This window comes from Podarcis bocagei (assembly GCF_964188305.1).
Source record: "Podarcis bocagei genome assembly, chromosome: 4".
Taxonomy (NCBI): domain Eukaryota; kingdom Metazoa; phylum Chordata; class Lepidosauria; order Squamata; family Lacertidae; genus Podarcis; species Podarcis bocagei.
This window is the reverse complement of record NC_138128.1, coordinates 81147150-81157124: the sequence shown is the minus strand read 5'-3', so window position 1 is coordinate 81157124 and position 9975 is coordinate 81147150. Positions and strand designations below refer to the sequence as shown.

The window sequence follows — 9975 nt, the reverse complement described above, 5'->3', positions numbered from 1 at the left end:
GCACAACTAGTTACCTCTGACTGCAACTGGATTGAAGCAGATTCTTTTTGAGGGGGCTAGAAAATTTGATAGGTATATTTCTGTTTTGTAACAGGAAGTGAAGGCTCATTTGAAATAAATAACGCAACTGGAGCTATTTCTGTTATTAAAAGCCCAAATCAGCTGAAGAAAGAAGTATATGAACTGAAAATTCAGGTATTTGTCTTACTCTCCTGCTATAAATGTTTCCCCTTACCACTTCTGATGGATCTGCAGTGTGCTGAATTTCAACTACTGAAAATGTAGTGCCCTCTTTACATAGGAGAATTGATGCATATTGCTGCTTTCTGCTATACCATTTTTTAAAAACAATTTTCTCTGTCAATGCCAACTCTACCCAAAGGGTCTGGTATGTGAAAGAGAAAAGATCTGGATTCTTTAACTAGGTAACCAGACAGTTTAATAGGATTGATAGGAATGCATTATTCAAGTTATGCAAATTTGTTCACATATGTAGTATGTGTTATGGCTAAACCATAGGTTAAGCTGTCAGATTTGCACCAGAGACTCTAAGCCAAGGGACTAAGCCAAGCGTCAGGGAGGAATGCACAGAAACATACCAGAACTAGGAAGTCCTTGTTGGTCAGCAAGCCTACTGGAGTTCCTTCTGTCCAGGAGGACCAAATGGTCAGAGTAGGTCTGAACTTGAGAAGTATTTCATTGTCAGGAATATGCTCTAATATATAGGGCAACTGTACACAGAGCTGACAGTTCCTCATTTTAGCTAAGTATGCTTAACACCGTGCAAGGCTGGGGCTGTGGGAAGTCGAATCTCGACCTTTCACCTCTAGTCAGCCCTGAGGCGAATGGTGAAGAGCTGGTAGTGCAACCAGCAGAAGATACTGATATGATCAAACTCTGGAATTGCATGTCGGATGAAGCATCGTAAGCAGGAGGGAAAGCCCATGCAAATCCATTTCTTGTTCACTACAGGCTTCCGAAATCAGCCCGGAGGGTGAGGCGACTGCTCATGCCTTTGCCACTGCAACCATACGAGTTGTGGACCTCAACAACCACCCGCCAACGTTTTACGGAGAAAACGGGCCACAGAACCGATTTGAACTCACAATGTATGAGCATCCGCCGGAGGGCGAGATTCTGAGAGGCCTCAAAATTACCGTCAATGATTCAGATCAGGCCAGTGTGGTGTTTTTGGTTTTTTTGTTTGTTGTTGTTTTGTTTATCTCTCCTTTTTTGCCTCTCTCTTATACCTCCATTCTGGGCCAGCCCAAGACATTTTCGCACTTGAGGCAAACCACAAAATGCTTCCTCCCTGCCAGGGAAGATCGGGGGGTGGGGGCATAAAGATCTACACCAGGATCTGCTGCCCCTGTGGATCCTACCACCTGAGGCAGTTGCCTCATCTTGCCTCATGGGTGGGCTGGCCTTGATTCCATAAACCTTTTGTTTTAAGTATCACAGCACTGAAAACTAGGTGGTGACAGCCAACAATCCACTGTCTTCTTGTCCTGCTTGATTTCCAGGGGCATATGACATTTGTGTCCTTGAAACGAAATGCTGTTAATGGATGAATATTTTGTTTGATTCAGCAAGCCTTGTCCTCTTAGTTTGACTGGGTCGTGCCCTTTCTTTATTGCATTATTGCTGATTTATTTCATCAGCCGATGGAGATAATATTCTGTGCTTCCCCACGTAGTTTTTAGTTTTTATTTTAAAAAATAGTAATTCTGGTCCTGGTCTTTCTGGAGCATTGTGAAAGCTACTCTACTAGAGCCTTATTTTGAAAAATAAGCACTCTATCCCATATGCAGTGAGTGCAGTATTCTTTAACCAGAGGAATGGGATTCCTTTAGGTTCAGTACAGTTTATTTTATGTGGAAACTATGGCAAAGGTTGCTAAGGAAACCTCTGTAATAGCTTCCACCTGAGCTAACCGGAGAGGAAAAGTTGAGGCCTGAAAGTTTAATACACATGAAAGGACTGCAATTATTGAAAAGAAAATCTAGTCCATCAACATGTAGCATATACTCAGTGTTGTGCTAACATGGTTGCATTCTGCTCTATATAAAAGTCAGCAGGTTCCCTGCCAGCTTGCTGCAAAAGGATAAGTAATTGCTACTTCGGCAGTTGCAGAAGGCAGCAAAATTTAAATTAACCGCTTACTAATATTACGGAGCAAGCAGAGACCAGCCAAAAGTTGTCACGGCCAGTATATTTTGCACAGATCTTTTGTTTGCTATGTTCTACTCCCCTTCCTATCACAAGGAAACCATGCGATTTTCTGTTGAGCTTCAAGATTGCTTTTTAATTTATATTTATATTTCCAGTCCCTACCCAAAATTGATCTCTGGTTCCACTTGCACCTGTTTGTTCCTCACTGGAGCAGTCTTTGGATGTTCAGGGGAAAGTTTAGCAGCACTCACTGGCCCCAACCAGTGTGCATTGTCTACTACACATGAGGGCATCAGGCTAGCCAATAGGATGCAAGGCAGACCATATAGTAGTAGCATTATTATTATTATTATTATTATTATTATTATTATTATTATTATTATTATTTATACCCCAGCCACTCTGGGTAGCTCTCAACAGAATTAAAAGCACAATAAAACATCAAATATTAAAAACTTCCCCAAAGAGGGCTGCCTTCAGATGTCTTCTAAAAGTCAGATAGTTGTTCATTTCCTTGACATCTGATGGAAGGGTGTTCACAGGGTAGGCGCCACTACCAAGAAGGCCCTCTGCTTGGTTCCCTGTAGCTTCAATTCTCATAGTGAGGGAACCACCAGAAGGCCCTCGGAGCTGGGCCTCAGTGTCTGGGCTGAACAATGGAGGTGGAGACGCTCCTTCAGGTGTACTGGACCAAGGCCGTTTACGGCTTTAAAGGTCGGCATCAACACTTTGAATTGTGCTCGGAAACGTACTAGGAGCCAATGTAGGTCTTTAAGGACTGGTGTGATATGGTCTCAGTGGCCACTCCCAGTCAACAGTCTAGCTGCCGCATTCTGGATTACTTGTAGTTTCCAGGTCACCTTCAAAGGTAGCCCCATGTAGTAGTGCAAGCAGGAGATAACTAGAGCATGCACCACTCTGGCGAGACAGTCTGCGGGCAGGTAGGGTCTCAGCCTGAGTACCAGATGGAGCTGGTAGACAGCTGCCCTGGACACAGAATCGACCTGCACCTCCATGGACAGCTGTGAGTCCAAAATGATTCCCAGGCTGCACACCTGGTCCTTCAGGGGCACAGATACCCCATTCAGGACCAGGGAGTCCCCCACACCTGCCTGCCACCTGTCTCTCAGAAAGGTGTAATGACTTATTTCCAGAGCAGCAACCATATTAATCTGGAATAATAATAAAAAGACCTGTGCCACCAACCTAAGGCCACTCCCAGTACTTTCTTAGCAGAAGGAGGGATAATATTCAAGCACGCCTCTGGTCAAAGTATATGGAGGTGTACCTTGTACCTAAAATGACCCATATTTAGGTAATCGGGTCATTCTGAATGTTCAGCATCTCAGAGTCTACCTTCCAGATTATTCTCACACTTAGCCAACCTAAACTAGGTGCTCTTCCAGTGTGACTAGAGGAATAGGCAAGCTCCCAAATCTATTTTTATCAAAACCACCGATGTCTTGTGAGCCAAAGCTTGGGGAGATTACTTCAGAAAGCCTCTTAGTTCTCTCTCATCCAGTAGCTGCTGAACTGAAGATACTAAGCAGTCGTTCCTGCCCTCTCCTCTCATTCTCTCCCCCACATGTGGAAAAGGAAATGCTGACTCAATCCCCCAATTTCTACATGTTGTACAGGGTTTCATGATAACAGCAGAGTTCCTGGTTGTGAATGCAGGACCTCCGCATGTTCGCTTATGCAAGCATATTTTCCATTTACTGTGCAGAGATGGATAGCTGGCCATTTATGTCAAGGATAGAACTACCAATATTGATCCCACTACTCCCACATTTATTGCGGGAAGACTAGGATTTTTTTACACCTACACACACACACATGTGTCTCTTCTGTAAGGAAATCAACAGTACTGGGTTATATGCTATGATACATTTGTCATTTATTTTTTAATGCCGGCTCTTTCTTCACAGGGGGCGAATGCAAAATTCAACCTCCGGCTTGTCGGGCCAGGCGGCATTTTCCGCGTTGTCCCTCAGACTGTGCTGAATGAAGCGCAGGTCACAATCATCGTAGAAAACTCAGCTGCCATTGACTACGAAAAGTTCCAGGTCTTCACCTTCAAGGTATTGTAACTTCTGCCTTCGTGCTAACTTCATTCCTGCATTGCCGTTCCGATCATTCATCATGAGCTGGAGCACAATCTTCTGAAGCGGGGAGTCTCTTGCCCTGGCTGACTCTCCCTCGGTATTTTAGAACCCTGTTCTAAAATGTGCAGGAAGCCTCTGTGGGTTTACAGCAGGCTTCCTCCTTCAGAAAATTGCCCTCCAATTCCTGAAGGAGGATTGGAATGGCGACCGGGGGGGCGCGTGGGGGAATCCTGCATCCAAAATACTACGCAAAGGGTTAAAGCTGCAGCATAGAATCTTGAGATGTCATATATACAGTGCTTTTTTTCCTGGGAGGACACAGGGGTACGCATACCCCTAAACATTCTGTGAATCTTTGTCCATTTGTCCATTTACTGTATTTATTTTCCCCAATTTGAACTACAAAATGGTGATTTTCTTGAGTCAAAATGAGACTACCCCTAAAAATATTTTTTAAGGAAAAAACACTGCATATCATATATACTGAAAAAAATAAACCAGGTGGTGATGCAACAGCTACTTCAATAGACGCAAGATAACATCACCAAGGCAACTATCTGTAAACAAACAATAAACGCCCCCAAAATAGTTTTTAATGCGGCTAAAATTATAGAAGCCCTTCCGAAGTGTGTCCCTTGGCTCATTTGCAAGAGCCACCTCAACCTACGCGATTTGCAAGTATCTTGCTGTCTTATTTACGACTTGTTTGACCTCTCTGTTTGCGGCATACAGTGTTCTGGCTTGTGTGGGTAAATCTCAGAGGGAGGGAGGTGTGGATATTTCTGCCTCATGGGAGAGGGCTGGATTTGATGACTGTGTGCTCCTTTTGAGCCCTGTCAAGGCCCTTGGGTGTTTATTTCATGGGGTGTTTCATCCAAGAGGTGCACATGGAACACAACCTATAATTATTCCTGTTACAACTAGAAAATTCTCAGAAGGTTATAAAGCACTGCCCAAGTATGCATGGTAAGGAAATTACAAAGCGTGGCCTCATGAATACTAATAGAATTCAGCATGATTAAGAGCACCGCTGTAAACACCAAAGGAAGTAATTAAAAGAGAAAAGTGTGTGTTTCTTTTTACTTGATAAATTGTACACTTTGTCTCTGAAAAATGGTTGTTGTTGTTGTTATTGTTGTTTGCAAGTGATTGAAGATAAACAGCAAAGGGCTTTTATACAACATTTTAAAGCCCTTTTATAAATTCCAAATTCATTGGCAACAAAGGAAGGCAGAGATGCATTCACCGTGGGTGCCAGTAGAGAGTTCTCCACTGACATTATTATTATTATTATTATTATTATTATTATTATTATTATTATTATTACTTATTTACTGCCATTCATCCGAGGAACACAATGCAATTTATGATATAAAAACACAAAAATGCAAAACATACTCACAAGCAAAAGCAATAACACCCCAACCCTGCCACACACAGTTTGCCATAAATTGTTTAATTGGTCACAGGCCTGGGAGAAGTGGAATGTTTTTGCCTGGCACCTAAAGACATGTAACTTGATTGGAGACCAGATTTCCACATGAAATTGTACATTCAAAATGTTTTGTGGTGTCAGTGTTGCCTCCAATGGTTCGTTATCTGACATATCTAAGATAGCAGACCTGGTATTTTCATCCAAGAGCAATGGATTATACAAAGCTAATTTTAGATAACCTTTGTTTTATGCCGGTCCCCGATATTTGATTATTCTTACCGGAGGGAATGATTAACAGTCTTTAATAGGCATATCATCATCTATTTGCAGCAGCTTTCGATTCAAGCTGAAAGCAATATTTCAGAGACAGATTTGGATTGGGTCCTTGGGCGTTTGAAATTTTTTTTGGGGGGGAGGAATAGTCACCTCTGTCTTCTGCCCCTGCATGTTCTCCTGGGGGGGGGCAGCTTGATGCCCACTTTGATTCATTACCATCTTGCTATTACTCCAGATGACCTCCTTGGCTCTTGACTCCGCCAATCTTTATACTGTATTCAACGCATGGTCTTCAGAAGACATGTGAACATCCCTGTGGAAGTGGCCTGTTAAGATTCCCAGAGACAGAAGGCAGACCATTGCTCCATCTTGCTCCATGTTCTCAATGCTGCTCCATGTTCTCTTTGAGGAATTGCTGGACGCAGAATAATAAAATGTTGGCTTTAAGTTAGTCACAAGAATAATACTCAGGTTACAGGGAACCAGGCAGAGGGCCTTCTCGGTAGTGGCACCCGCCCTGTGGAACGCCCTCCCATCAGATGTCAAGGAAATAAACAACTGCCTGACTTTTAGGAAGCATCTGTAGGCAGTCCTGTTTAGGGAAGTTTTTTATGTTTCATGTTTTATCATGTTTTTAATATTCTGTTGGGAGCCACCCAGAGTGGCTGGGAAGGTCTGGCCAGATGGGTGGCGTATAAGTAATAAAATATTATTATTATTATTATTATTATTATTATTATTATTATTATTATTATTCACTTCTCATAAGTGTATCCCACTCATCCCCCCCCCCCACACAGTTTAACGTCTTCATGCCTTAGCCAAATAACCTGTTCTGGTGTATTGATGTTCAAGATTGATTTGGTTTCATTTTATTCTGCTTTATTGGTTTCATTTTATTCTGGGTTGCTACTTGCCATGTAGTTTTCTTGAGCATCGCCATCAAGGTCTCAACAAAGAAGGAACGCAAGAGCTCTTCTTATGTTCTTTTGTTCTGCTTCCTTATTTGGTGGCGATGCTAATGTTCCATCCCCATTGGCTGAATCTCTTTGATTCAGGATGTGCTGAAAACTTGAGTCCTTCCCGTGGTTAATGAAATGATATACAGGCAGCACACAGACATGGCTATGCCATAAGGGATTTATACTCAGATTTTTGCAGTCATTTGAAAATTAACTTTGTATTAATGTAACAATGACGGAATTCCAACTTTTGTGAGTTCCTTTCTTTTTTTCTTTCTTTCTTTCTTTCTTTCTTTCTTTCTTTCTGTTCCATGTGGAATATATTCTGTTGATGGGATTATCTATCATCATTATTAGCCATAACGCAAATTAGTCAGTTCCATATAAAATAGCTGGGTTCTGTAGAAGCACAACTGTTGGATTTTGCATGACTTACTAGCTCGTAATTTCTCAATTACCTCCTTAGCTTCTTGCAATAGAAGTTAACACACCTGAGAAGTTCAGTTCAACGGCAGATATTGTGATCCGTCTCTTGGATACGAATGATAATGTCCCAAAGTTTTCATCTGATTACTACATCGCAAGGATCCCCGAGAATTCTCCTGGCGGCTCCAATGTTGTGGCTGTAACGGTAAATTTTATTCATTCCTCTACAGCCATGCTCTGTTGGACTTATAATTCTGTGTAGTTCCATGAGTCTCTCGATATCTGTAATTATTGCCCCTGGGAAGAGGTGGGGATCTATATATTCAGAAACTGACAAAAAAAATAGAATCATAGAATCACAGAGTTGTAGAGCTGAATCTCTCATGAGTCTAAGCACAGACGCAAGCTAGGATTGCTTTTTAGAATTTGAATTTGAATTCACCATAGTCTGTTATTCTGCACAGAGCAATGCAGGCTGGAATTTGCTCTGCTGAGCAAGGGTGTGTTTCTTAAATTAAATTATAGTTTGTCAGTATCCACACAAATAAAATAATAATGCCACCACTTTAAAACTGTACTGAAACTACTTGATAGATGGTTTGTCTGTCCAAGCTAAGTTTATCCTCGAATTTTTTCCCCATGTTCTACAAATTCAGAATATATGGCTGTTTAAAGTGGGGGTGGATAAACTGGGTCCAGATGTTGCTGGACTCTGTAGAATATGAAGGGACCCCAGGAGAATATTCACACTATAATTTGATATAACACCAGTCCTGAAAGACTACATTGGCTCCCAGTATGTTTCTCAGCACAATTCAAAGTGTTGGTGCTGACCTTTAAAGCCCTAAACGGCCTCAGCCCAGTATACCGGAAGGAGCGTCTCCACCCCCATCGTTCTGCCCAGACACTGAGATCTAGCTCCGATGGCCTTCTGGCGGTTCCCTCACTGAGAAAAGTGAAGTTACAGGGAACCAGGAAGGGGGCCTTCTCGGTAGTGGCGCTTGCTCTCCCATCAGATGTCAAGGAAATAAACAACTATCTGACTTTTAGAAGACATCTGAAGACAGACCTGTTTAGGGAAGTTTTAAATGTTTGACCCTTTATCACTTTTATTATTAATAATAATAATATTCTGTTGGGAGCCACCCAAAGTGACTGGGGAATGCCAGCCAGATGGGCAGGGTAAAAATAATAAATGATGATGATAATGATGATATCTTCTGGATTAACATAATTCCCACTGATGTTCTTCCCACCAAAGTAAGCAGGACAAACTTGGTTAGGATTGCACTACAAACTATACTTCCTATGATTCTGTAGTGGAAGATATGAAAGTTAGCTGATATGAAACCGCTGCGTCTGCGCCAAATAAGCCATTGGAGAGAACTGAACCTTTCTGCATAGCATGCTTTCTTCATCTCACACATTGTTTAGCTTAAACTAGAACAGCTAAGTGGAAAATAAAACATGGCTAGATGATTGATTTTCTCCCGTATTTTCTAGGGGCCCAATCTGCACAATGCCTAGATATTTTCTTAGCAGAATAATATGCTCAGAAAGAGGATCATTTCATCATCTTCCATGTCCCAAACTTTAATGGTGACATGTATCTCAAGTGAGGGGAGCCACCCAGTGGCCCCGCTTGGTTATGCTGCTAGTACAGAGGTGGAATTTTTCACCTTTTCTTTGTGTGTAGGCCTGATCCTGAAGTTTACTCTCTCACACACACACATCTCTTAGCGACATCCTCTCCCAACACTTTGCAGATGGATGCAGATTACAGTGGTACCTCTGGTTAAGAACTTAATTCATTCCAGAGGTCCGTTCTTAACCTGTTCTTAACCTGAGGTACCTCTTTAGCTAATGGGGCCTCCCGCTGCTGCCACGCTGCCACCACGTGATTTCTGTTCTCATCCTGAAACAAAGTTCTTAACCCAAGGTACTATTTCTGGGTTAGCAGACTCTGTAACCTGAAGCGTCTGTAACCTGAAGCTTCTGTACCTGAGGTACCACTATAATTGACATGACTCTTCCCCACCGTTAAATTTGCCCACCCTGTCACAAACTTTCAGTTGCACATTTGATTTCCAAATACCTTGGTGGTGAAAGGGTGGGGTGGGGAGATAGAAGCAGTTTGTGGCCATTTGGGGTGCTGACCTTTAAAGCCATAAACGGCCTCAGCTCAGTATACCTGAAGGAGCATCTTCACCTCCAACGTTCAGCCCAAACACTGAGGTCCAGCTCTGAGGGCCTTCTGGCGGCTCCCTCACTGCGAGAAGTGATGTTACAGGGAACCAGGTAGAGGGCCTTCTCGGTAGTGGCGCCCGCCCTGTGGAACGCCCTCCCTTCAGATGTCTAGGAAATAAACAATTTTCTGACTTTTAGAAGACACCTGAAGGCAGCCTATTTAGGGAAGTTTTTAAGGTTTGATGTTTTTATCGTGTTTTTAATATTCTATTGGGAGCCGCCCAGAGTGGCTAGGGAAACCCAGCCAGATAGGCGGGGTATAAATTAATAAATAAATTATTACTATTATTATTATTATTATTATTATTATTATTATTATTATTATTATTATTACTATTATTAGACTGAAAAG

At 42.2% G+C, this 9975-nt stretch overlaps 1 protein-coding gene across 1 annotated transcript in view; it reads left to right on the top strand.

Moving 5' to 3' along the window:
- The window catches only part of CDHR1 (cadherin related family member 1), a 54318-nt gene that overhangs the window by 25183 nt on the left and 19160 nt on the right, over positions 1–9975 (top strand). The window contains exons 10-13 of the mRNA XM_081190999.1: positions 95–195; positions 973–1176; positions 4101–4253; positions 7417–7581. Coding sequence (XP_081047125.1) covers positions 95–195; positions 973–1176; positions 4101–4253; positions 7417–7581 — 623 coding nt within the window. The remainder of the gene's footprint in view (positions 1–94; positions 196–972; positions 1177–4100; positions 4254–7416; positions 7582–9975) is intronic.